The sequence below is a fragment of the Aulostomus chinensis genome, chromosome 13, assembly GCF_037954235.1.
Source record: "Aulostomus chinensis isolate RoL2024-O1b breed Wild chromosome 13, RoL_Achi_v1.0, whole genome shotgun sequence".
Classification (NCBI taxonomy): Eukaryota; Metazoa; Chordata; class Actinopteri; order Syngnathiformes; family Aulostomidae; genus Aulostomus; species Aulostomus chinensis.
The window spans coordinates 7438203-7464796 of NC_141332.1; the positions used below are offsets into that span (position 1 = coordinate 7438203).

At 45.1% G+C, this 26594-nt stretch overlaps 1 protein-coding gene and 1 long non-coding RNA gene across 3 annotated transcripts in view; one reads left to right on the top strand and one right to left on the bottom strand.

Moving 5' to 3' along the window:
- brd8b (bromodomain containing 8b) lies at nt 1-25593 on the bottom strand. 2 transcript variants are annotated; one of them, XM_086222929.1, is made up of 19 exons: nt 25448-25593; nt 24579-24675; nt 21764-21833; nt 21020-21069; nt 20823-20945; nt 20131-20211; nt 19951-20015; nt 19618-19784; nt 19340-19531; nt 18898-18985; nt 18464-18606; nt 17435-17870; nt 17309-17346; nt 17010-17209; nt 16577-16669; nt 11413-11481; nt 10914-11199; nt 5880-5924; nt 1-1360 (listed from the first exon to the last, which is right to left on the bottom strand). In XM_086222929.1, exons 1-19 carry the CDS (start codon nt 25566-25568, stop codon nt 1301-1303), a joined length of 2424 nt encoding a protein of 807 aa, XP_086079055.1. In that variant the 5' UTR covers nt 25569-25593; the 3' UTR covers nt 1-1300. The 2 variants fall into 2 exon arrangements, with proteins under 2 accessions (XP_086079055.1, XP_086079054.1); XM_086222928.1 differs by having other exon boundaries at nt 18464-18615.
- Nucleotides 25522-26594, top strand: part of LOC147250725 (uncharacterized) — a 2544-nt gene continuing 1471 nt past the window's right edge. Inside the window, exons 1-3 of the long non-coding RNA XR_015119109.1 lie at nt 25522-25713; nt 26118-26290; nt 26424-26533. This is a non-coding gene — a long non-coding RNA (uncharacterized LOC147250725). The remainder of the gene's footprint in view (nt 25714-26117; nt 26291-26423; nt 26534-26594) is intronic.

Consider the following 26594-nt stretch of genomic DNA (forward strand, 5'->3'; position numbering starts at 1 on the left):
TTTATTTAACAAATGTACAACATAAAAACACATGATAAACATATACGCTACCCAAACACAAAACCCTACACGGCTCATCACCCAGGTACCAAAGTCCCGTCTAACAACCTGAATCCCTCAGCAGGACCACAACGCCAACTACTGTTCCAAGCACATTGTTTAAAGATTAATAAGCTGATACTCTTAGAGTTTGACTTCCATTTATTTTCCAAGTAAAAGTTAATATTAACTTTCTCAAGTTACATCAGCACTTGGAGGAGCTCCCATCACAGACATCTGGGATGCTGATGTTAACATATAAATGTCAGTACATGAATAAAATACAGTAAAACTACTAAACTGTGATGAAGCTGGAATTTAACAGCGATGAATTTATTTTCTGATTGATGAACTTGTGTTTTTTTTTGCCCTAAAATACTTTAAAACAATATAAATACTTAGTTTACAGTATAAAACAGAGAATATAACAGGCAACAGGAGAAAAATATGTAGCATTTTTAGTCCATAATTGATTGTAAAATTAATATTGAAATTATTATTTTGGAATAATTTTTAAAGCAAGAAAAACCCAATTTGCATGTTCACACATCTGTGATTGCTACCTTCTCTTGAGGATATTTCAGATGTCAGAATGTACTTGAATGCAACGCTACAGAGACAGAGAGGTGACCGTTGCCGGGCAGTTGGTGTAAATTGAACAACTGCTTACTCTGACAGATCAGAGCTGAATTTAACAGCTGAAAGACCTGTGCTTTGTAGCAAGACAGTGAAAAGGCAAACGCATGGAGGTGGAGCGACAGGCTAAAATCATGGTAAACACTGTGTTCCTTGAAGTACTGGAAACAATTTAAGTACTGGCAGTCACTCTCTGTTACTGGACATCTGATTTCCTCCATGGAACAACCTTTCCTGATAAAAGATAACACATCAGTAGTTTCTAATATACTTGAATGGTCTGACTGTCTGGCGTAAGCCCACATTAGAGTATTATTATTATTATACATCTGTGACCCACTCAGTCCACCGCTGACCCCCCAGCAAAGGAGAACAATGAGCTTCCATTGCTGATGAGGTGATACTCATCAGATAGGAAAGTGGTATGTTGGCTGGAAATCTCCCACTTTGGCGTATGAGTCATAACCAGAAGACTCCCAGCAGCTCTTTCAGACACACACACACACACACACACACACACACACACACACACACACACACACACACAAAGACTGCACAGGGCTCTCATGACACGTAGTACTCTGCACTGTCTTCTTATCTTGCTCATGTCCTGCTCTCTACTGGTCTATTTCTTCATTTTGAGGTCTGCCTCCATGGCACTACGGCGCCCCCTGGTGCCACCATCCTGCAGTAGAGAGACAGGGGTGGAGAAGTTGAGGGGGAAGGAAGGAGAGCAGGAAAACTATTCAAAGTTTGAAACTGAAAAGTTCAAAAGTTTAACTGGACAGAGTGAAAGGAGAGACTGCACAAAAACACAGCACAGTCCACCTCAGAGGGGCTTCCTCCTCAAATGAAGAACAGAAAAACACAATGATCAAAGAAACTTAAGCAGGAGGACAACAAATTAAAACATGCCAACACACAATCATGGAAACAGAAGAACAAAGGAAACTGACGTGGGTTCATTAACCAAAGCTCGACAGAAGCTGACTGATGAGATTACTGGAGCCTGTGTGTGTTTGTGTGTGCGTGTACGACAATATTGTGTCCAAGTGAGCAAACAAAACTTACATGTTTATGATAGTGATAGAGACACCATGTACTAAATGTTGCTGTGCGTCACAGTAGAACTGATGCTGGTACTTCATTCTGCAGGGTTATAATTCAATGGTTGGGTTGTTTATATATTGAGGAAAGTGAGTGAGTGAGTGTCTGCTCATGGTCAAGCTAGGTAGCACACTGTGGGAAAATTTAAGTTGACTCTTACAGCTCTCATGTTTTGATGATGATGCCCAGCCAGAGAAAAGAGAAGCACGTCTAGCCTAAGAGCCTGATATTTTCCTCAGGAGTGAAAAGAGTGCTGCAGGGATGAGGTGTGTTTGTAGTCCAACAGGAAGTGATCATGTCAGGGATGAGGTGTGTTTGTAGTCCAACAGGAAGTGATCATGTCAGGGATGAGGTGTGTTTGTAGTCCAACAGGAAGTGATCATGTCAGGGATGAGGTGTGTTTGTTGTCCAACAGGAAGTGATCATGTCAGGGATGAGGTGTGTTTGTAGTCCAACAGGAAGTGATCATGTCAGGGATGAGGTGTGTTTGTAGTCCAACAGGAAGTGATCATGTCAGGGATGAGGTGTGTTTGTAGTCCAACAGGAAGTGATTATGTCAGGGATGAGGTGTGTTTGTAGTCCAACAGGAAGTGATCATGTCAGGGATGAGGTGTGTTTGTAGTCCAACAGGAAGTGATCATGTCAGGGATGAGGTGTGTTTGTAGTCCAACAGGAAGTGATCATGTCAGGGATGAGGTGTGTTTGTTGTCCAACAGGAAGCGATTATGTCAGGGATGAGGTGTGTTTGTTGTCCAACAGGAAGTTATTATGTCAAGGATGAGGTGTGTTTGTAGTCCAACAGGAAGTGATCATGTCAGGGATGAGGTGTGTTTGTAGTCCATCAGGAAGTGATCATGTCAGGGATGAGGTGTGTTTGTAGTCCAACATGAAGTGATCATGTCAGGGATGAGGTGTGTTTGTTGTCCAACAGGAAGTGATTATGTCAAGGATGAGGTGTGTTTGTTGTCCAACAGGAAGTGATCATGTCAGGGATGAGGTGTGTTTGTTGTCCAACAGGAAGTGATCATGTCAGGGATGAGGTGTGTTTGTAGTCCAACAGGAAGTGATCATGTCAGGGATGAGGTGTGTTTGTAGTCCAACAGGAAGTGGTCATGTCAGGGATGAGGTGTGTTTGTTGTCCAACAGGAAGTGATTATGTCAGGGATGAGGTGTGTTTGTTGTCCAACAGGAAGTGATTATGTCAAGGATGAGGTGTGTTTGTAGTCCAACAGGAAGTGATCATGTCAGAGATGAGGTGTGTTTGTTGTCCAACAGGAAGTGATTATGTCAAGGATGAGGTGTGTTTGTAGTCCAACAGAAGGTGATTATGTCAGGGATGAGGTGTGTTTGTAGTCCAACAGGAAGTGATCATGTCAAGGATGAGGTGTGTTTGTTGTCCAACAGAAGGTGATTATGTCAGGGATGAGGTGTGTTTGTAGTCCAACAGGAAGTGATTATGTCAGGGATGAGGTGTGTTTGTAGTCCAACAGGAAGTGATCATGTCAGGGATGAGGTGTGTTTGTAGTCCAACAGGAAGTGATCATGTCAGGGATGAGGTGTGTTTGTAGTCCAACAGGAAGTGATCATGTCAGGGATGAGGTGTGTTTGTTGTCCAACAGGAAGCGATTATGTCAGGGATGAGGTGTGTTTGTTGTCCAACAGGAAGTTATTATGTCAAGGATGAGGTGTGTTTGTAGTCCAACAGGAAGTGATCATGTCAGGGATGAGGTGTGTTTGTAGTCCATCAGGAAGTGATCATGTCAGGGATGAGGTGTGTTTGTAGTCCAACATGAAGTGATCATGTCAGGGATGAGGTGTGTTTGTTGTCCAACAGGAAGTGATTATGTCAAGGATGAGGTGTGTTTGTTGTCCAACAGGAAGTGATCATGTCAGGGATGAGGTGTGTTTGTTGTCCAACAGGAAGTGATCATGTCAGGGATGAGGTGTGTTTGTAGTCCAACAGGAAGTGATCATGTCAGGGATGAGGTGTGTTTGTAGTCCAACAGGAAGTGGTCATGTCAGGGATGAGGTGTGTTTGTTGTCCAACAGGAAGTGATTATGTCAGGGATGAGGTGTGTTTGTTGTCCAACAGGAAGTGATTATGTCAAGGATGAGGTGTGTTTGTAGTCCAACATGAAGTGATCATGTCAGAGATGAGGTGTGTTTGTTGTCCAACAGGAAGTGATTATGTCAAGGATGAGGTGTGTTTGTAGTCCAACAGAAGGTGATTATGTCAGGGATGAGGTGTGTTTGTAGTCCAACAGGAAGTGATCATGTCAAGGATGAGGTGTGTTTGTTGTCCAACAGAAGGTGATTATGTCAGGGATGAGGTGTGTTTGGAGTCCAACAGGAAGTGATCATCTCCTGGCTCCTCCCCCAGCAGCCAATAGGATCGCTCCATGTGATTGTGGTGATTGAATCAGTAAATCAGCTCTGGTGAACAAAAGTTGATGATCTTCCAGGTTGAGTTCATCAAGATCATCTTCACTAATGAACCCTCTGATGATGCTGGAAGCCTGGATGCTACGGTTAGCAGTGCTAAGCTAACGTTAGCCTATGAAGGAGCTACACCAGGGTCACGACTTCAAGGTCATCACCACCACTAAGGGCGCGTTTCCACTGGCTCACTTCGGCTCGGGTCAGGTCGGTTTGGCCCTGTTTCCATCGGCCCCAACACGGTACTAACGTTACCATTTTGGTCCCTGCTCCGCTGGGGTTCCAAGTGAGCCGAGTTGGGACTAGAATGTGACATAAACACATAGCTGGGCTCTGATTGGGTAACTTCCTATCATCCTGGCTTCGGTGGAATCCTGGTCATGGCTCGGTGAATTCTCTTATTCTTTTCTTGGTGGTTCTGTTTCACCACTTGAAGCCTCGCCTGTCTGTCCTCCCTCCCTTTTAGTTTAAGAAAAAAACCCTGACGAGCAGCAGGCGTCACGCTGCCTCCATGACCTCCGTTGTTGTTGTTGTGTCTCACAGTAATTACGCCAGGGAACTCTCGGCCGGTGAGTCCACCCACACTGATGTGGTACCAGTGCGAGTGGAAACACACCCATACCGAGCCATACCGACCCGATCCGACCCCACCCGACTGGAGCCGAAGTGAGCCAGTGGAAACGCGCCCTAAGCATAGGCTTCTTGTGTTTCCCCCTGATGACCTTTAATGACTTCCACAACCGCTGTAGACTCCTTTACACTCTTGTTAGCGATGGTCATGATATAGATGCTTTGTAGTTCACAAGTACGGTATTTAGTAATGTATTTTAAACAATAAAATATCTTAAGCTAGTGTGAAACATAGACCTCTGATATGAAACCAAAACCCCTGCAACTTGGAGATGAGGGAACTTAATGTTACACAATCAGTTGTGGTTAAATAATATTAAGAAGGGGGGAAAAAAAAGAACAAAACGAAAACCTGTCACTTCTTCTGCCACTAGGTGGCAGCACCAGAGGCCAATCAAATTTAAAGCACCTTGTCGCGCTTACTAAGGTTTCTCCCTCCAGTCTAAAGTCTTGCTTGTCATGTATGTTGCTTTGGACAAAAGTATCTGCCAAATGAAACTGTAGATTGTAGATAACTTATTTACATGTTTTAGGACTACTGAGAGCAAAACCACTGGTAATGGAAGAAATATAGACCATTTTCACATCATTACAGTGTAAAAAAATTGTGGCCCTGTTCCATATGAGAGGGCAGGGTCCTAATATTGTGCTTACTGGCTGACAGGAATTTTTCTAAAAGTAAATAGTAAAGAGATTCAATGAGACTTCTCCCAAAGGACAGAAACCTAACAGAATGAATGATGTTGCAGGATGTCTGACAAAATAACTGTTTGTTCTATGAATGAGTTGACCCGTGATCCAGATTTTCAGCTCTTTGGTTTATGATAACTCCCACTGAGAGCTGAGCAACAGATCCCATTAGTGTTCCTAATAGTCGCCAGGTCAGTGTGTTGAACTGAACAATTAAAGTCTTATAACCAAGCATCGAGAGAGAGAGAGAGAGAGAGAGAGAGAGAGAGAGAGAAACAAGCAAGCATGTGGAGCACGTGGCCTGGTTCTTGTGAGAGCAAACGGAGAACCTGAATACTTACAAAGAGAGAGAGAAGGAAAGCAGGAGAGGCCATTGGGACACTGTCCTGTAGGAGGACAAACATTGGAGTGAGAAAGAGAGAGAGAGAAAACACACACTCGTGTGTGAGAAAGCACGTGGAGGGACGAGCGCCCACTTTGCTTATGCACGGAACACACACACACATATTTTGATATATACACACAAAACACACATCCTCTCAAAAGTTTGGACACACCTCTACCTTCTCACTTAGATTCAGAAAATTTTATCCCCATAGGGTGCAATTAAGTGAGCAGTTTTCAATGCTTTTTCTTTATTTTTACTACTTTCTACATTGTAGTTTCATACTGAAAACATCAAATATATGAAGCCAGGTATATGGAATTATGTAGCAAAGATAATAAATAAACGTGTTTTATGTTCCAGATTCCTCAAAGTCGCCTCCCTTTGCTTCGCTGCAGCGCTGCAAACCCTCGTCCTTCTCTCAGGGAGCTTCATGATGTCATCACCTGAAATGGTTTCCCCTCTCAGGTTCACCTTGTCAGGGTTCAGTGGTGAAGTTTCCTGCCTTCTCACTGGTTGGGAGCATCAGTTGAGCTGAGCAGAAGTCAGGCTGCTCCCCAGCTGACAGCTCTGTTTGACCACTGCTAGAATTCATGTCATGGCAGGAACCATCAGCTCAGTAGAGAGGAACCACCGTCCATCAGTGCTCTAAGACCTGAAGGTCACTCAGTCCAGGAAACTGGAAAAACTTTGAATGCGTCCCCGAGTGCAGTCGTAAAAACCATCAAGCGCCACGATGAAACCGGCTCACATGAGGACGGCCCAGGAGAGGAAGACCAAGAGTCTCCTCTGCTGCTGAGGAGGAGATCATCCCAGTCCCCAGCCTCAGGAACCACCAGTTAACAGCTCCTCAGACTGGAGCCCAGATGAACGCCTCAGAGTTCTGGTAGCAGACACGTCTCTGCACCAACGGTTCAGAGGAGACGGCGCCAATCAGTGATAGTCCAACAGCTGCTAGGAAACCACCACCACCAAGGAGAAGCAACCAGTAGAGGAGGTTTGTTTGGACCAGAACCACAAGAAGTGGACATGAGACCAGAGGACATCTGGGCTTTGGTCTGATGAGTCCACATTTGAGAGCTTTGGTTCCACCGCCATGTCTTTGTGGAACACAGAAAAGGAGGAGGGACGTCTTTACATGCATGGTTCCCACGTGAAGCATGGAGGAGGAGGTGTGATGGGGGGGCCTTTACTGAACCAACATGGCTGCCACAGTGTCCTGCAGCAACACGCCATCCCATCCGGTCTGCGTTTAGTTGGACCATCATGATGTTTCAGCAGGACGACGACCCAAACACACCTCCAGGCTGTGTGAGGGCTACTTGACCAGGAAGGAGAGTGATGGAGGGCAGCCCAGGTGACCTGGCCTCCAGTCACCTGACCTGAACCCAGTCCAGATGTTTGGGATGAGATGGAGCACAGAGTGAAGGCCAAAGGACCAACAGGTGCTCAGCACCTCTGGAACTCCTTCAAGACTGTTGGAGAACCGTTTCAGGTGATGACCTCATGAAGCTCAAGGAGAGAACGCCAATAGTGAGAGGAGCAGGAGTCAGAGGGAGGCCGTAAGAAGAACCTAGAACATAGAACCTGTTGGAGTTATTACATGATTTGTTGAATACAGAATTCCAGATGTGTTCATTCATAGTCTTGATGCCTTCAGGGAGAACCTACAATGTAAAAACTCATGAAAATAAAGAGGAACCAGTAAAAGAGGAGGCGTGGCCAAACTTTTGAATGGTAGATATCTCTATATATAGAGGTATCACTGTACAGATATCTCTATATCTAGATATTTCTATATCTAGATATAGAAATATCTATATATATAGAAATATCTATATCTAGATATCTCTATATCTATATCTAGATATTTCTATATCTAGATATTTCTATATCTAGATATAGAAATATCTAGATATAGATATAGAGATATCTATATCTATATATAGATATTTCTATATCTATATCTAGATAGAGATATCTATTTATAGAGATATCTCTATCTAGATATAGATATTTCTATATCTATATCTAGATAGAGATATCTATTTATAGAGATATCTATTTATAGATATCTAGATATAGATATAGAAATACCTAGATATAGAGATATCTGTATATCTATATCGATCTAGATATATAGATATCTATAGACATACAGATATAGATATGTGCGCACGCGCACACACACACACACACACACACACACACACACACACACACACACACACACACAAAAACATAAGAACATGACAGACCCACAATGCAGGCATCAAATTCAGTTACAGAAAGATAGAAAAGCAGGTAAAGGAAGCAGACATTAACAGGATACACCCCTGCCCGTTTGTGTCTGGGTTGCATCCGTCGCTCAATTATGGCACTTCTGGCAACCACAAATGTATTTCATTGGTGACTGACCAGAGATTAAAACATTTTATACATTTGTGGGAAAAGTAAACCTCCAATATATCCTGGAAGAAAACACAACATATTCCTCTTTCCTTCAACAAATTCCATGATCTACAGGAACCCTGTCAGATAAACACTCAGGACAAGATGTCCACATTTACACACAAGCAGCACAAACACACAACAGCAGTTAAGGAAGTTCATTAGAGTCAGACAGATGAACGGACAGAGGAGAGAAAAGCATCAAAGCAACAAAAACAGGAATTATTCCACTGAGGTATGTCAGAGCGAGCCAAGAGGAGAGTATTGTGTGCTTAAGACTTAGTACAATAGTATAAATGTAATATTGTGTACTTTTCAACTATAATTGGGTTAAGGGTCAGGATCGGAGAAAGAGCCCTTGCGTTCGAGACATGATGGACACCATCACTCCTCAGCCATCAGGAGAATACCAAAAGTAAGATATACTGATCAGTGGAACCTTGAGGGAATCCAACCATTACAGTGATGGGATTGGGTATTTCATTTGAGAACAGAGGTGCAGTCACTTTATGATCAACATCAACAAACTTTACCAAGAGCAGTGCAACTCAGTGCAGTGAACAGGAACATCTGATTTGATTCCAGATTAGATTACTTGAAGCTGGCTGTGCCTTCCCAGCTGCAACTAACCCGAACCCTCTGACTGCAACCCTTTCGTCAATCTTAACTGCAGTTTCTCATGGCAAAAAGAGGGTTTGCTGGAAAAGCTGGCACTAATCATTCAACTAGAGTGGAAAAATGGTAAAGAGGCGATTTATATTTAGATATAAAAGTAGCACAGCTCAACAAGTGATGGCCCAAGTTATACAGAGATAACATCATGTAAAGGATTAGTGACAGCTTTAAAGCCACACTGTCCTAGGATCAGATGTAGGATGGGTCAGTCGACGCATGTTGAGCTGTAGACATGCACAGAGCTGGGACCTCATTTAGAAATGTGTCCACACAGAGGATGGCGTATGGCACTTCGCAATTTATAAGAAATGAATTTGACAGGAACATGTGAGGTCATCTACCATATCTGTGACCCACGTGTACAACCGTTTTGGAGACAAGGCACACTGGCGATAGGCTGTGAGGTGGTGAATTGTCGACAAATTGTATAATGACGCATCTCACACATTTTTCATTTACAATCAAACTTTAATTCCATTTATGCTATCCTATCCAAACGTGGTACATACACTTGAGCTGGAGTGAACTGTCCAATCAACACTGTTTGAATATGAAACATGTACAACATCTAATTAAGAGTAGAAGTGCGCTCCAACAGTGCTTCCTCACTATTGCTATCAACGGAGCAGAGGACGAAATATCATCATCATATTAAAGAATTAGAGAATACATCTTCATGTTGTGGCCATCACTAAGTACTATTGTAGTTTTATTGGGTAAAATTTTCTGCCGTGTACATGAACATGTGATTGTGTAGGAGTCTTGATCAAAGTGTTTTAATAAAGCCAGCAGCAGCTCTTACTCGTGACACACCTCATTCTCATTCAAATGCATCCAATCTCACCACAGTGAAGCCTACACAAATGAACACTGTGACAGTCTCGCGTCAAGACTCACGATCCACTTTTCTCGCTCCTCATTACGGTTGTTGCCACGATTCTCTGTGAGGAGCAATTGATCAGCCGGCTGGTGTTAATCATTCTCCAGCTGCTCTACATCCACCATCTCAGGTTGAATGTGGCTGTGCATACATCTGCGATTTATAAAGGGAAACAGGGGTAGGACGAGCATGCACAGCGTTTTATAAATCAGGATATTTTTGTGCCCCTGATTATGATTAGAACCCACTGAGAAAACTGAATCTGATCTGAGTAATAAGCATGTGAAACTACAACTACAAAATGTGCTCCATGTTTAACTTATTGAGTGATGTCCACATCCATGTTTGTCCGGACTAAAAATAAATTGTATGTAAGGAAGACTTAAAGGAATTAAAAAAAAAAAAAAATTAACACAAATGTTTTTGTTTTTGTTTTTTTCCTGAAATTTAAAACCCTTATCCACAGTCGCTAAAGGCATTGCTGGGATACCACTGAAGAATAAGCATGTGTGCAAACTCTAAAGTGGTCTTTGACCTTTCGGATCAGAAATGTCATCACTTTAGCTCTTCTTGCTATCATACTTTGGTGTGAAATTTTGTCACCATTAATTACACACAGCCATTTGGTCCTCTGATCAACAAAACCTTGCTGACTCATCCTTGAGTCCAAATGAACATTTATACCAAATTAGTAGGAATCCCCTCAAGGCGCTGCTGAAATAGGTGTTCAGGAGAATGGGACTGCTGGTGCTGAGCCAAAACAATCCTGATAAAATGGAGTTGTAAAGATTGCTATCGCACCTTTCGTCACATGATTTGAGAACCTGCTACGTGTGTTTGGAGTTTGCCGAGCTGGGCCCACCTCTGCTCAGGTTACCTAAGACAGTATGTGAGACATCAGTGGCAAGACTCTGAAAACCAGACCCTTGTTACAACCTAAAAGACATTTAAGGAGCAATAATAAGGCCTGACTGCTCAACACACCTTCTCAGCTGGCTCCCCTGGTTTACGATTTCCTTCCCTGCCGCGGAGGCTCTTGGCAGAGATGGCGCTCTCTGAAGTCTGCATGATGAGCTGGGTAGCCAGGAACTGCTGGACGTGCTCCAGGACATCACGCTGCATCTCAAGCGCCATGTGGTAGACATCATGGTCAGATGAATTGTACATGACAGCGTTCTGAAACATCAGCATGATGTCACGCTGGAACTCTGCAGTGGTACGGATTACACCAGATTCGATGTTCTTCTTGATGGCCGACAAATCCATTGGTCTGCAAGAGGATGAGCATTTGAATTTTATGCCATTAAATTGAGTGTCAATACAATTAGCTGTAGAAAAAAAATGTGGAATGTTTGTTTAACACCAAAGATTCTCTGGACCTGTCAATGCTACTAAGGAGTCATGAAGCCTACAGAACCTGTACAAAACAATGTCCTTAAATTTCTCTGAAACTAGCATACAGGCATGTTTGCTTTGCTCTCACCTGTGTACGATACTGTGGTAGCCAGGAGCAATGTCATCTGACACGGGCTGCAAGAAGACACTGGCATACCTGAGAGATACAAAAAGCCCATAAAAAAAATCACATTGTTCACCAGGAAATGGCAGGATGGAGTAAATATGGTAGTTTTAATATGATTATACAATATTCATCTTATTTTGTACATGAATTTATTGATCCTGGAGCTGTCCTTGACACGATCCTGTCCCATTTACACTACCAGTGAAAAGTTTTGGCACACCTTCTCATTCAGAGATTTTTCTGTATTTTTACTCATTTCTATATGGTAGATCCATACTGAAGACTAGGGCTGTAATCTCCCAGTCTACTGGCCGATTTATTAGTCAGGAGGAAAGTACCAAGTGCTAATGGGGGTGTTTTCAAAGCACCCCTGTTTCACAGATGGCAATCCATCTCTGAACACCCACCTTGTTTTTACTATTTTGGACTCGCCCGACCCACTAGAGACAGACAGACTGAAGAGTACTAGAAGGCCAACGTCTGGTGGTTTGATGAATGTATATTTAATTTTGACAGTTTCATTTCAAGTCAGTCCTCGTCCACCATGTCAAAGACATCTGCAGCGGGGCAGCATTTCTTGAAAACAGATCATTGAAAAAAAGTCGAATGCAAAGTTTGCAAACAACAGTTTTCATGTCACAGCTCCACTACAAACACGACGTATCACCTAGAAACGGTGAGCTAACGTGTCCACCTTAGGTTGCCCCGTCAGTTTTGAGCACATGAACACATCAGAATTGACACTTCAAGGTTTTAGTCGAATAATTGTTTTTGTTTTAATTGTAAAAATTCTTACCGTGGACTTGCCTTTTGTGTTTGAGCGTAAAGTTTTAAGTTAAAAGTCTATTTGTGTCTCAGCCGCGATGCTGAGCTCCTGTGTTCAGTCTGGCTCTGTCAGGACCAATGATGGCGTCGGTCAGTTATTATAACCTGACAGAAACAATTGTCTCAATATTCCTCAACAGGTTTGTGCTGATAGTTGACACAGTAGAGTTTTCATATATAAAATTAGTGGATTTTTAGTCGAAATATAAGGGCTTCATTAGACCAAGAATTTCTTTGGTTGATTACAGCCCTACTGAAGACATCAAATACATAGAGACTTATGCAGCAAAGACAGAATTGTTAATAACTGCGAACATGTTTTATATTCCAGCTTCCTCAAAATCGCCTCCCTTTGCTTCGCTGCAGCGCTGCAAACCCTCGTCCTTCTCTCAGGGAGCTTCATGATGTCATCACCTGAAATGGTTTCCCCTCTCAGGTTCACCTTGAGTTCATCCCAGTCCCCAGCCTCAGAAATCACCAGTTTACAGCTTCTAGTAGCAGACACGTCTCTACACCAACTGTTCAGAGGAGATGGCGCCAATCAGGCCTTTATGGTCCAACAGCTGCAAGGAAACCACAACCAAGGAGAAGCAACCAGCAGAAGACGTTTGTTTGGATCAGAACCACAAGGAATGGACATGAGACCAGAGGACATCTGGGCTTTGGTCTGATGAGTCCATATTTGAGATCTTTGGTTCCACCCACTGTGTCTTTGTGTGACCACGGTGAAGGGACAGTCTCTACATGTATGGATCCAACCGTGAAGCATGGAGGAGGAGATGTGATGGTGGGTGGGGGGGGGGACTTTACTGGGGACACAGGTGGGGATTTATTCAAACTGAAGGCCCACTGAACCAACATGGCTACCACAGTGTCCTGCAGCAACACGCCATCCCATCCTGTCTGCGTTTAGTTGGACCATCATGATGTTTCAGCAGGACGACAACCCAAACACACCTCCAGGCTATGTGAGGGCTACTTGACCAAGAAGGAGAATGACGGAGGGCGGCCCAGGTGACCTTGCCTCCAGTCACCTGACCTGAACCCAGTCCAGATGTTTGGGATGAGATGGAGCACAGAGTGAAGGCCAAAGGACCAACAAGTGCTCAGCACCTCTGGAACTCCTTCAGGACTGTTGGAGAACCATTTCAGGTGATGACCTCATGAAGCTCAAGGAGAGAACGCCAAGAGTGAGCAGAGCAGTAATCAAAGTGCAGGGTGGCTACGCTGAAGAACCTAAAATATAAATCATGTTTTGAGTTACTCCTCCTAGAACCATCACATTATCGTGGTGGAGGAGTTTGAGTGCAATCGTGACTCGAGGAGCTATGCTGTCAGGGGCATTTTGCCCCTGGTAGGGTAACCCAAGGCAGACTGGTCCTAGGCGAAGGGCTAGACAAAGAATGGTTGAACAGACCCCTCATGGAAGTAAGCTCTAGGTGTTTGTGTACCCAGCCTGGAGGGACATCGGGGCCCTGCCCTGGAGCCAGGCCCGGGGAAGGGGCTCGATGGCGAATGCCTGGTGTGCGGGCCTTAGTTCATGGGGTCCGGCTGGGCCCAGCCCGAAAGGGATACATGGACACGTCCTCCCGTGGACCCACCACCCGTAGGAGGAACCGGAAGGGTCCGGTGCAATGTGGTTTGGGCTGCAGTCCAAGGCGGGGGCCTTGGCTGTCTGATCCCCAGGCATGGAAGCTGGCTTTTGGGACATGGAATGTTACCTCTCTGGAGGGGAAGGAGGCGGAGCTGGTGGAAGAGGTTCAGCATTAGCGGCTAGATATAGTCGGCCTCACCTCACCTCGACACATAGCTCCGTGTCCAGAACCCAAGTCCTTGAGAGGGGTTGGACTCTGTCTTTCGCTGGAGTTGTTCCAGGTGAGAGGTGGAGGGCCGGGGTGGGCTTTTTGATAGCCCCCAGACTTTCTTCCTGTACGTTGGGGTTTACCCTGTTGGACGAAAGGGTTGGTTCCCTGCACCTTTGGGTCGGGGTGCGGGTGCTGACTGTTGTCTGCACTTATGCGCCGAACAGCAGTTCAGAGTACCTACCATTTTTGGAGTCTTGAGGAAGGGTGCTGGATGGTGCCCCGACTGGGGACTCCATTGTCCTACTGGGGGACTTCAACGCTAATGTTGGCAATGACAGTGTGACCTGGAAGAGCGCGATTGGGAGGAATGGCAGGCCCGACCTGAACCCAAGTGGTGTGAAGTTATTGGACTTCTGTGCAAGTCGCAGTTTGTCCATAACTAACACCATGTTCGCATAACGATGCCCACCGGTGCACGTGGCACCAGGACATCCTAGGTCGCAGGTCTATGATCGATTTTATAGTCGTATCATCTGACCTGCGACCGCATGTTCTGGACACTCAAGTAAAGAGAGGAGCTGAGCTGTCAACTGATCACCATCTGGTGGTGAGTTGGATCAGGTGGCAGGGGAAGACGCCGCACAGACCTGGCAGGCCCAAACGAGTAGTGAGGGTTTGCTGGGAATGCCTGGCGGAAGAACCTGTCAGAATGATCTTCAACTCCCACCTCTGGCAGAGCTTTGACCACATCCTGGGGGCCATGGGGGACATTGAGTCACAATGGGCCATGTTCCGCTCTGCCACTGTTGAGGTGGCTTTTGGTGGCTGAGGCCATGAAGCTGCTGGGGCCGGTGGCAGCGGTAATCCCTGAACCTGCTGGTGGACAACAGAGATGAGGGGAGCCGTCAGGCTGATGAAGGAGGCTTACAGGGCATGATTGGCCTGTGGGTCTTCAGAGGCCGCCGACTGGTTTTGGCAGGTCAAGCGGTGTGCAGCCATGGCAGTCGCCAATGCAAAAACGCAGGTATGGGAGGAGCTCCGTGAGGCCATCGGTCGCCTTCAAAAAGGTTCTGGCAAACCATCCGTCACCTCAGGGGGGGCGGTGGAGGCAACAACTTGCCTACACTTTTTACAGTGGGGACGGAAGGCTGCTGACATCAGCTGGGGCGATAATTGGGCAGTGGAAGGAACACATTGAGGAACTCCTCAATCCCACCAACACGTATTCCATGAAGGAGACAGAGTTTGGGGAGTGCTTGGGGGCGAGGTCGTTCACTCTCCGGGGCATAAGTTGCTGAGGCAGTTAAGCAACTCTGCGGTGGCAGAGCTCTGGGGGTGGATGAGATCCGCCCTGGGTATCTCAAGGCTCTGGATGTTGTGGGGCTGTCTTGGCTGACACGTCTCTGCAACACTGCGTGGACATCGGGAGTGGTGCCTTTGGAGTGGCAGACCGGGGTGGTGGTCCCCATCTTTAAGAAAGGGGACCAGAGGGTGTGTTCCAACTATCGGGGGATCACACTCCTTAGCCTCCCTGGAAAGGTCTACGCCAGGATACTGAGGAGGGTCAGGACGATAGTCAGACCTCAGATTGAGGAGGAGTAGTGTGGTTTTCTTCCTGGCCGTGGAACCCTGGATCAGCTTTTCACCCTTGCCAGGGTGCTGGAGAGGACATGGGAGTTTGCCCAAACAGTCCACATGTGTTTTGTTGATCTGGAGAAGGCTTATGACCGTGTTCCCAGGGGCACCCTGTGGGGTAGCTCTCCGGAAGTATGGGGTGGATGGCCCCTTACAAAGGGCCTTTCAATCTTCAGTCAGGCAGTAAGTCGGACTTGTTCCCGGTCAGGGTTGGACTCATGCCAAGGATGCCCTTTGTCACCAGTCATATTCATAACCTTTATGGACAGAATTTCTAGGCACAGCCGAGTGATGGAGGGGGTCGAGTTTGGTGGCGGGAGGATGTTGTCTCTGCTTTTCACGGATGACGTGGTCCTCTTAGCTCCATCAGGCCACAATCTCCAGCTCTTACTGGGACAGTTCGCAGCCAGATGTGAAGTGGCAGGGATGAGAATCAGCACCTCCAAGTCTGAGGCCATGGTCCTCAGCCAGAAAAGGGTGGTTTGCTCACTTCAGGTCGGGGGGGGGGATCCGAATCCACGAGTGAGGGTAGGATGGAGCGGGAGATTGACAGGCAGATTGGGGCGGCATCCGCAGTGATGCGGTTGCTAAACCAGTCCATTGTGTTGAAGAGGGAACTTAGCCAAAAGACGAGGCTCTCGATTTACTGGTCAATCTACGTTCCAACCCTCACCCATGGTAGGTGCTAGTAGGCAGGTGTTTCTTGTTCCACGTAGTTAACATCTATCCCTATTCATCATAATTGATTAAATAACAACCCTGTATTACAATAACCTGTTTCAAAAAGCTGTTGGATACTGATTATGAGCTACAGAATTGGTAACACCAAATGATTTGCTGCTGAGGTTGAGGAGCTCCACCTGTGGTTAGCTGCAGCTCTCCACACCAGCATAATGGCTTTCTTCCAGATCTTCTGGGCCTGTACAGCCTCCTGGTCCTCACCACATGTAGACCTGGCCAGAAAAGAAAGAAGGAGAAGAATGAGGGGTTACAATTGATGAAAATAGGAAGCAGAAGACAGATATCAGAAATATCTGTCAGCAGTCAGACAATGGAGATGTGCCACAGCTTCCCTGATTTCACATGTAAGCTGAAATCATTGCTAAAGCCAGCCCAATCATTTGCTCATTACACATGAGTGCACCTAATCACATGAATCAAGGTTGTTATTGTTGTGATATTTTGTTTTGATATCTTATCGTTCTTCAAGATGTTGATGTTTTGTGTACTGATTTGTATAGTGTTTTAATTGTTGCTGTATTGTTATGTTTGCTCCTGGTCAGGGTCACTCACAGCTGGGAAGAAGAAGCTGGGCTGCTAGCCAGGGAATCTGCAGTGTAGCGTTGGGAGGCTGGTCCATAGCCATCTTCACTTTCGCTGGCTGCCCGCTCCACCTCTGACAAATAGGGACCTTCCCCCTCACCACATTCCTCCTTCAGCTCCAACCCTTCATCAGGTTCACCCTCACTCCCCGGTTCCTCCTCCTTCACTTCCTGGATTCAACAACAAATGCAAGTAAAGTCAACTTCCTGCCTTGTACAAAGCATGCGCGTGCGTGTGTGCGTGCGTGAGTGAGTAAGTGAGTGAGGGACCTTGGACTCTTTCCCGGACACAGAACTGTCCTCAGAGTCTGTTGGAGAAAAATGAGAGAAGCATTAGACAGTGATGTAAAACTTGAGTATGATTTATATGTGTGTTTCTGTGTGTGTTTGCTGCACCAAGGCAAGGCGGGTTAGACTCAGGCTGACTCCACTCTTCTCTTTCACTCTTCACAAATGCATCGGTGGCATCTTTCCCTGATGGTCCCTCTTCGAGAGCTCCACTTCCTGTTGCACCATCATCAGTGGGGGCAGAAGTCGTGACATCACTTCCTGTCACAGTGCCATCATAGTTTCCCTTAAGCTGGTCTTCTCTCTTAGCTTCTGGTGAATTCTGACACTCCAGGCCCGGAGGTGTCAGAACAGACAGTGAAGTCACATCCTGAAGCCCCTGTATGTGGTCGGAGTCTTGGACTGTGGGTGTCTGTTCTGAGGCCTTTGGGTCCTGGGTCTCCCAGGGGCCAGGGAGGGTGTGTCCATCAGACACTGCCTCTTCACAGAGAGAGAGAGCTGCTTCTACTGCTGCTGCATCCAAGGCCTCCACAGAGTCATCCACCTAGAAGGATAAGAGGGCGCAAACCTGTTTCAAGGGTTTCCTGCTTGCTCCAATCAAGGGTCTAAGAATTAGGGCCAGACCGATTTGGATTTTTGGGGGCCGGGTAGCTCTCGTAACTCTAACCCTACATGTCTGCCAGTTCCGATCCTATTCTGATATTCATCAGCCGGTACTGTTATGATACCAGAGCCTATTTTCTTGATGAACTGTCACTATCCTTGCTCCTGAAGTTGATCTGTGAATGATGACAGTATCGGTACACCATTCAATTATTCTTGATGTACTTTCCCCCCCATCTCTCAGACAAAGGGGTCATACCTTGTGCAGATTGTCAAGCCCTCTGACTGTTTTGTGATTTTGAGCATTATAAGTCTAATTTGATTCCACATAAATATTTATTCCCCACAGATTATAATCTTTTCCAAGGGATCTATGTCTCTCTGCCCTCATAGGTTGGACAGCAGAGTACCTTTGACCCTTGAGAGAAGGCATGTATACATATACTTTATTTAATCAGGAAATCACATCAAGATCAAGTTCTCATTGCATCTTTAAGGTGGATGGGCCCTTTACCACATCAGTATGGTTTGTACCTTCTCCTCTATGATGGCAATGATGTCTCCCACTGTCTCCAAGTCTAGTTCATCTCCCATGTAAGACACAGCTACAAGGTCCTCTTCTACCAACCCTGTCTCCTCCCCGAGCTCTGCCTTCACTGCAGCATCTGCATCCCTGTCTGCAAACACTCACAGAGAATGACAACACCAGAAATTAGTGCAATCTCACATTATAAGTATTGACAAGTCTATAGTGACACACAACCCCCAGTAATTCAGGAGCAAAGAATTTGTAATGACCACTGTCCAGTAGTATACCTGTTGTAGCTTAATATCTTTTCATTTTTGGCTACTTAACAATGCAGATTTTACATCTTATAATATCAACTGAGGTTTATTTGGCATGCTCAAAACTTCTGTCCATTTTATGAATGTAGGAGTACAAATTAAGTTATGACAAGTGTATTTACCTGCGATGACATCATGGCCAGGTGGTAAGGGAGCAGTGACCGCCTGTATTCCATTGGTGAGGCTTCCAGATGGGTCTCCCTCAGCAACCTGATATCACCAAATCCAGGCAACACAACACATCTGATGTTAACAAAAGTTGAATGAGCTTCTTGCATCTCAGGCCTACTAGATAACTTCAGAACACTCACGTGATGGTTCCATGGTATTAAACTCCTCGACAAACTCTAGCATAACGAGCCTCAACTAATTTAAGATAACAGTATGAAAAACATTGATTTCTTTCAAATTTCAATATTGCAGTAGAATACTGTAGCTTTAACTTCAAAGGAGGTTACAATTCAAAGAGCAGTAGTCACGATAAATTGTGCATTTTACCTCATGAATATTTCAAATTAATGTGTGAAATATTCATGGGGGAATTCAAGCTACAGTGGCTCTCACCAGGCGGGGGCTGGCCGAGATGAGGTTGCCCTTTTTGAGCAGTTCTGACAGGAGGGGAGAAGGCGGCGGCGTGGCTTTCTGGGTCAAGAGCCTCTTTTGTGGTGAATCATCTACGAGGACGGCAAGACCTCCATCTTTGGGTCCAGGGCCTGGAGCCTCTGTCACCGGGAGGAACACTCCGACCCCATGGGCCTGATGCCAGCAGAAAAGGATCAGTCAGAGCGCAAGTTGTATTCCCATCAACATGTTCTGATGTGCATATCTAAGCAGGTTCTTACAACTGAGTGGGTGCTGGTGTCATCAGAGGTGGCGCCTCCTGTGTCCATGGGTGGTGTCGGGACCAACGACTCCGTCTGAGAATCAAGGGCAGGGGGACTGGCACCCAAAGGAGAACGAACAGTCACACTGGGCAGACGCTTAGGTGTGTTCTTAACTGCCTGACGAGCTGCAAATCAGTAAATGAGCAGACATGTTAGTTAGGCCATCACACCTTGGCGTCTTGGATATGAACTCATATCAAGAAGCTAAAAATAAAACATTTTAAATATTCCCCACAGGGTCCCACTATTTTTTTCCAATGTATGACACATTTCAAGAATGAAGAGTTTAACCCTGATATGCTGCTTCTGTGGCTTTCCTCCTCTGCTCGGCTTCTTCCTCATCTTGCTTCTTCTTTCTGGAGAAGGAAAATTAAGCATTCTTTGAGGAGAACAATGTGAGTACACCAGTGGTGACATGAAGAACAGAGGAGTGAGGCAAATAACAGTATCTGGGGTGAAAATGAGCCTCACAGTGTGATCTCTGTCCACAGCTCCTTCAACTGGGAGTCCATGCGACCTGTCTGTATCAGGTCCACCTCCTTCTTCAACTTCCTGAAAGGATAGAAACGCAGATTTTAAAGATCATATCTGGCAGTCCTTAAATGGTCTTGGTCAGGGTGGAAAATGAGCACCCACCACCAGCAAAATGCAGGTGATTTTGGCCAGTGGCAGGTAACTTGGATTAACCTCTGTGGAGGATAAGAGGGACGGAGGGGTAGGACAAAACCTCGACTGAATCTGTCTTGTGTGTTACACAGCAGATGTGGTTGATGAGCTTTTAGTTTCTAGTCACTTCATGTAAACTACTTTTCATTCTTCCCTCTCAAGGATTCCAATCCTCAATTCTTAAATCTAAATGTTAGCAGGAGCTATCTCCAAACTCCAGCATATTCTTCCACAACAAATCTGTTGTATCTCTGAAGATTTTTCATGGAGTTCTGCAGTATTTCTATTATTGAATGATTAACAAACAACAATATCGAATTAATCATAAAAAAAAACGGCATTTTCAAAACTTCTGTTAAGAAGTGTATTTTAAGGGAGGTTCTTTAAAGCAAGCATAACAAAATTTATATTAAAGTTAATCAGACACAAAGTGGCTGGAAGAATTTGCAATTGACTAGCTGAATTTCCAACGCTAGTTTTGGTAGCGGTGTTGGTACCTGTACTGCTCTTGAGTGTCTCGCAGTAGTTTTTTCAGCTCCTCTATCCTCTCGGTGGTCAGTCTACGAACAATTACATCCTCAATGGTCTCAACCACCTCACCTTTCTCACCACGCTTACGCCTGGAACACAAGAGAGCAATGATTTAACTCGAGTAAAAAAAGAAACAAGTGTTCCTGCTTATTCTAATACTGACTTAGGTGCTTCTGTGGCTTCCAGCAGCTCAGAGTATTGGGAGGCACAGTGCTGAGAAAGAGACAAACAAATCCATTATTCTGAAGCTACTGTTCAGTACACTCATTGTTATCTTCTCAATAGAGCACACAAATATCCTTTCACACTGAAAAACGCATGTCAACGTGGGTTTTTGGACCCTCGTTTGCTCGGCATCAGGGTTCATTCAAGCTTCCTGCAGACCCGGGTCTGAACTCCCGCTGTGAGGCTGCGTGCCTGTGTTTTTCCCTTTCGTACGTCATCGCGCTGACAATGTCATCATTTCACATGCGCTGGAACACTGAGAGGTAAACAAACGTCAACCTGGACATCGCCGAGTCGAACGTTAGCATTGTCATCGTGTGCATTGCAATGCTGTCTCTTTTGAAAAGCAGACAAACTCGGCGCAGATGGAAAATGTCCTAGCGATAAAGCAGTGAAGGAGGATGGAGTTTTTGGTGAGTTTGGAAGGGAGCCGAAGAAGCTACAGGTGAAGCTTGACAGGCGCACAGTGAAAAAATCAGGATGTGATGGGAAGGTCGCAGGAAACCTGAGACGACGCGGTTGCCGAGCCGCTAAACACCCGGGTAGTTTGGCAAGTCGGTTGACGCGGGTGCAAATGCCGAGTCGACACTTTCAGAGTGCTGAAAATCCCGTGTTGACCCGCGTTTTTGGTGGATTGTGAAAGGGGCTAAAGAGAGATTATGTGTTGCTTTCGATCATTCACCTTCTGTGAGAACCAATCGGGGGGACGACCAGGCTCAGAAAAAGGCTTGATGGCTCTACTTACAGAAACCCTGGAAGACACAGAGGGAAACTTTTGAATGTCTGCAAGCACACACATGAAGATATTTACTTGAATTAGCTAAACAATACATACAGGAATGGACAAAGGAAGCTGGACTAAGAAGGCCAGGATATTAGACAGAACAAAATCACGGGAACACTGGTAACATCTCCACTAAAAGTAACATGCTTATGTCAAGCTGTGCGTTTGTATTTCAATTAGACTTGAGCGGCTCATGAACTGCTTTAGCATCTCAAATGACATTATTTTTCTCTGCTAAAGATTTCTGAAATGTATTGCTGTGGAATATAATCCTGACCTTGCTTGGTCTGACCTCTGGTGGTCACAACTGAGACTAATTGTTAAAACCATAGTTCAGTTCTTTATTTTGGAGCAGAGCACTGCTAAACACTAATGTCAGCTTTCTGTTCAGTTTCTGGATGAATTCCCAGTCTCTTCATCCTTGGAGTTTCAGTAGCATGGCTGACAAAGACATGCAACATTGTTAACATGGTGCTGCAGCTCAGACAACTACAAAACTGTAGAAATCAGCCTTTAAAATATTAATTTTACAAGAGCATATATGGAGGGAGCAAGCTGTATGTCAACGCCACTGGCCCAAGGAATACAATGGGGAGAATCATCACACTTCATTGCATAATGGCCCTCTTTATTTAAAATGATCTATTCACGGAGGCCCACCACAACACAAACTTAATTTTCTGTAAGCATTTTGATTCTCTTTTTTCTTTGTTTCAAGCAGTGATATCATATTTCTTCAGGCTGCATGCAGACTACTGATCCACTCTGTCAAACACGAACTGACAACACACAGTGTGGCTCTGCTATCTTCGAGCAGTTCACCCTGCTGGTCACTAGTGATCTGACTAGTGATACAATTCTCATTAGGGTCTGACCTAATCCTAATGTTTGCTCAGCAGATCAACACATTAGCAGCACTAAAAACACTACAAACACCCACTAAACAGTGTCCCAGCCCCCCCAACACCCATGAGGCAGCTGGGCCAGACGGCCTGGAGCCGGTTTTCACATACACACCCATTCAAAACCTGGTCCTGGACTCTTCTTGCTGTCAATGATCACACGCAATATGAGCATAATCTAATTTCACCCCCTGAACATGCATGAAATTCGCTGAAATTCACCACACTTCTCCGGTCTGGCTAAACAATCACGAATAAAAAAAAAAGTCAATAGTGCCACCTAGGGAGCCACACAACTTAAAGATATTTTTTTTAATAATTTGGAGCACTATAACTCCTCCCACGAATGTCCCACTAACATGGGACCAATACTGTTGGACTCCTCTCATCAAGACGCAAAATTCCTACACTCTGTCCCCTCACCTATCTACAACAGAATGTCCACAAATTGGACAAAACTGTCAAATTGAGGACTTTTTTTTACTCCCCAAAGAAAATCTATCTCCTCCTAGGGCATTAATGATATCTCTTCCAAACTTTCACACATTACTCTCCCAACTGTGCTGATTAAAAGTTGCTAAAGGTTTTTATCTGAATTACTCGGTTTGGACTTTATAAGCTGTCCAAGTGGGGGAGACAAGTTTCACCTTACAATGGAAGCCTAAGGGGAGACCGTGTCCTCTCAGGGTACATACTGTCAAACAAACGCTTCTCACGTCTACACCATACATCCCACAGCTTTAACAAACACACCACTGCATTCCTGACAAAAACCCCTACAAAAATATGGTATTATGAGTCCCTCTTGACCAACGTATGCAGACTTATTCAGCTTTTACACACTCCAATTCTGGTGCTCCTCCTCTCTCTCCACTCTAGCACAGATCAAAGACAGAGCAGTGGGGAGGGGTTCTTAAAGGGCCAGCTCTCAGCTCTGCTCTCACTCTAGCACAGATCAAAGAGAGCAGTGGGGGAGGGGTTCTTAAAGGGCCAGCTCTCAGCTCTGCTCTCACTCTAGCACAGATCAAAGACAGAGCAGTGGGGGAGGGGTTCTTAAAGGGCCAGCTCTCAGCTCTGCTCTCACTCTAGCACAGATCAAAGACAGAGCAGTGGGGGAGGGGTTCTTAAAGGGCCAGCTCTCAGCTCTGCTCTCACTCTAGCACAGATCAAAGACAGAGCAGTGGGGGAGGGGTTCTTAAAGGGCCAGCTCTCAGCTCTGCTCTCACTCCAGCACAGATCAGAGACAGAGCAGTGGGGAGGGGTTCTTAAAGGGCCAGCTCTCAGCCCTGCTCTCACTCTAGCACAGATCAAAGACAGAGCAGTGGGGGAGGGGTTCTTAAAGGGCCAGCTCTCAGCTCTGCTCTCACTCTAGCACAGATCAAAGACAGTGCAGTGGGGAGGGGTTCTTAAAGGGCCAGCTCTCAGCTCTGCTCTCACTCTAGCACAGATCAAAGACAGAGCAGTGGGGGAGGGGTTCTTAAAGGGCCAGCTCTCAGCTCTGCTCTCACTCTAGCACAGATCAAAGACAGAGCAGTGGGGGAGGGGTTCTTAAAGGGCCAGCTCTCAGCTCTGCTCTCCCTCTCTGATCAGACTCAGGCTTCTAACTCCTCAACTACAAGGCCTCCACACTGGACCAAGACACCCTTGGATTCAGGCCAGGGGCTCAGGCCCTCACAATGCTGCTTGCAGCTTGAATTAGGGTCTTCGCCTGAAGGTACTTCATGGTCTAATTATCTGACAGGAGGCAAGCATCTCTATTCTCTCTCTGTGTCTCTCCCCCGCTCCACATTTTTTAATAGGGTTTTCTTTACCAATTTTGGTCACCACTCCTCATAACTGAGGATGCCAGGCACAGTTTCTCCCTGACTGACCAGGGCTCTGTTGGTCCCACATTCAGTATCTTGTGTTCTGTAAAAGAGAAGGAAAAAAAGGGAAAAACGCCCACAAACACATTTGAAGAGAAAGAAAAATAATACATCCGTTAATCTTGGCTTGATTAAAGCCAAATGAAATTATTTGTGAACAAATATGCAACGCAATGAAATTAGAAAAATTAATCAACACTGAGAAAGCTCCAAAAAAGCTGAATAGTCATTCATATACAGCATACTAAAACAGGATATTACTGGCGTTTGACAGGTGAAATTACTTATTAGTGTGTGATGATATACTGTATATTTGCATCGTTTGCACACAACATTAAAACGGAAAAGACATCACAAATAACGTATAAAACAAATAAAAGGTGATGGATCTTGCAGGATTTTCATTTCTATCCCGGTCAGGCGTCAGATGTTGGCTAGCTGTTAATACTCATGCTAGTTTTTAATCATGTTTAGAGGATCCGTTCGATATTTATTGCGGCATTGCTTAAAACACATTCCAACCGACTTACATTTTATAAAATTTCTAATCCACTATTATCATTCATACGACAACATTCACTCGGCTAATATTTAATTTGCATAAGTTTAGCGATGAATTAGCTTAGCGATGTTTGTAACGGGGGGACAAAAACGTGAGACACACACAAAACTATATCGTTTCAACAAAAAACGACATCACTGGCTCAGAAAGTCGGGATTAATTTTAATGTTCTTAGCGAGATAATCCCACCTTCGCTCTAACAATCCCAAGCAAAAAATTTGCAAATAAGCGACGAAGCATTCATTTTACTTACTGCCGATACCGCTCGCCATTTCTTTGTGACAAGGCCGTGAGCCAAACTTCCGCCGGACCGGTTTCAGTGGTACACACGGTACGCATCGTCCAAAGCATGGTCCAAAGCAAAGACGCCGCATCGACCGCTGAGCTGTACGTCAACGTCGCTGCCATATTGGATGTGGCGAGCATCGGAGCAGACAAAATGCCTCATTCCTGTGCTGCGGGGAATTGTATTAAACTTTGTACAACCCAAACCAAATCTGAGGGAATTACCGTTCACAGGTAAGACTTATCAATTACCTTGGTACTATTTGGCCATTTTAACATGGTTTTGACAGCATAATTTGTCGATGTTGTGGAAAACACTACGTATTCCCGTGCATTCATCCATCCCTTCATTCTTTTCATTCATTTATTTTGATTTAGTCCGCTCATGGTACAATATTTTTTCATCAAAATATTTACAGTCAATAATTTAACAACTTAGTTTACACATCCATAATGTCAAAGTAATAGGAGGAGGAACAATCGTGTAGGTTACCTGTTATTCAGAACATAAGCAATGAATTAGCGCGGTCACACCCGCCTGCAAACGATGAATTCTTCATTGTTATTGTATTATTTGGCCCCAAACATTTAGTAAGATTGTTGTTAATAGCTTTTCTAACTTTTGTCACACTACATAGGTTTCCCAAAGATAGCAAGGAGGAAACAGTTAAGTAGCTCTCAGGAGGGATGGGTTCAAGGCAAGTTTGTCCTCCATGCTCTGCGGTGAGCGGTTTTTCAAGCCGGAGGACTTTGACAGAACAGGGCAGACAGTCACGGTCAGAGATGGAGTGATCCCCTGTCTCACCAAAGGGTATGTATATCATTCTAGGCAGTAAGTAATAAATGAATGCCATACTATGCTGTATTTTTTTCTTTTCTGAGTGTGAAGGAATTATTCATGTATTTTGTAGTACATTGTGATAAAATCAAAATATGTCCTTCAGTTCAGCCTGTTGCTACCAGGACGACTGATTCGCCAAAGAAGGCTCAAAAGAGCCTCTCTGTGGACTGTTCCCACTTTGGCGATGATGAACCCCTGCCTGTACCCAATGTCGTGAGTACCAACTACACAAGCCTCAAACAGTTGTGAGCATCATGATCCTGGTATAGTTCAA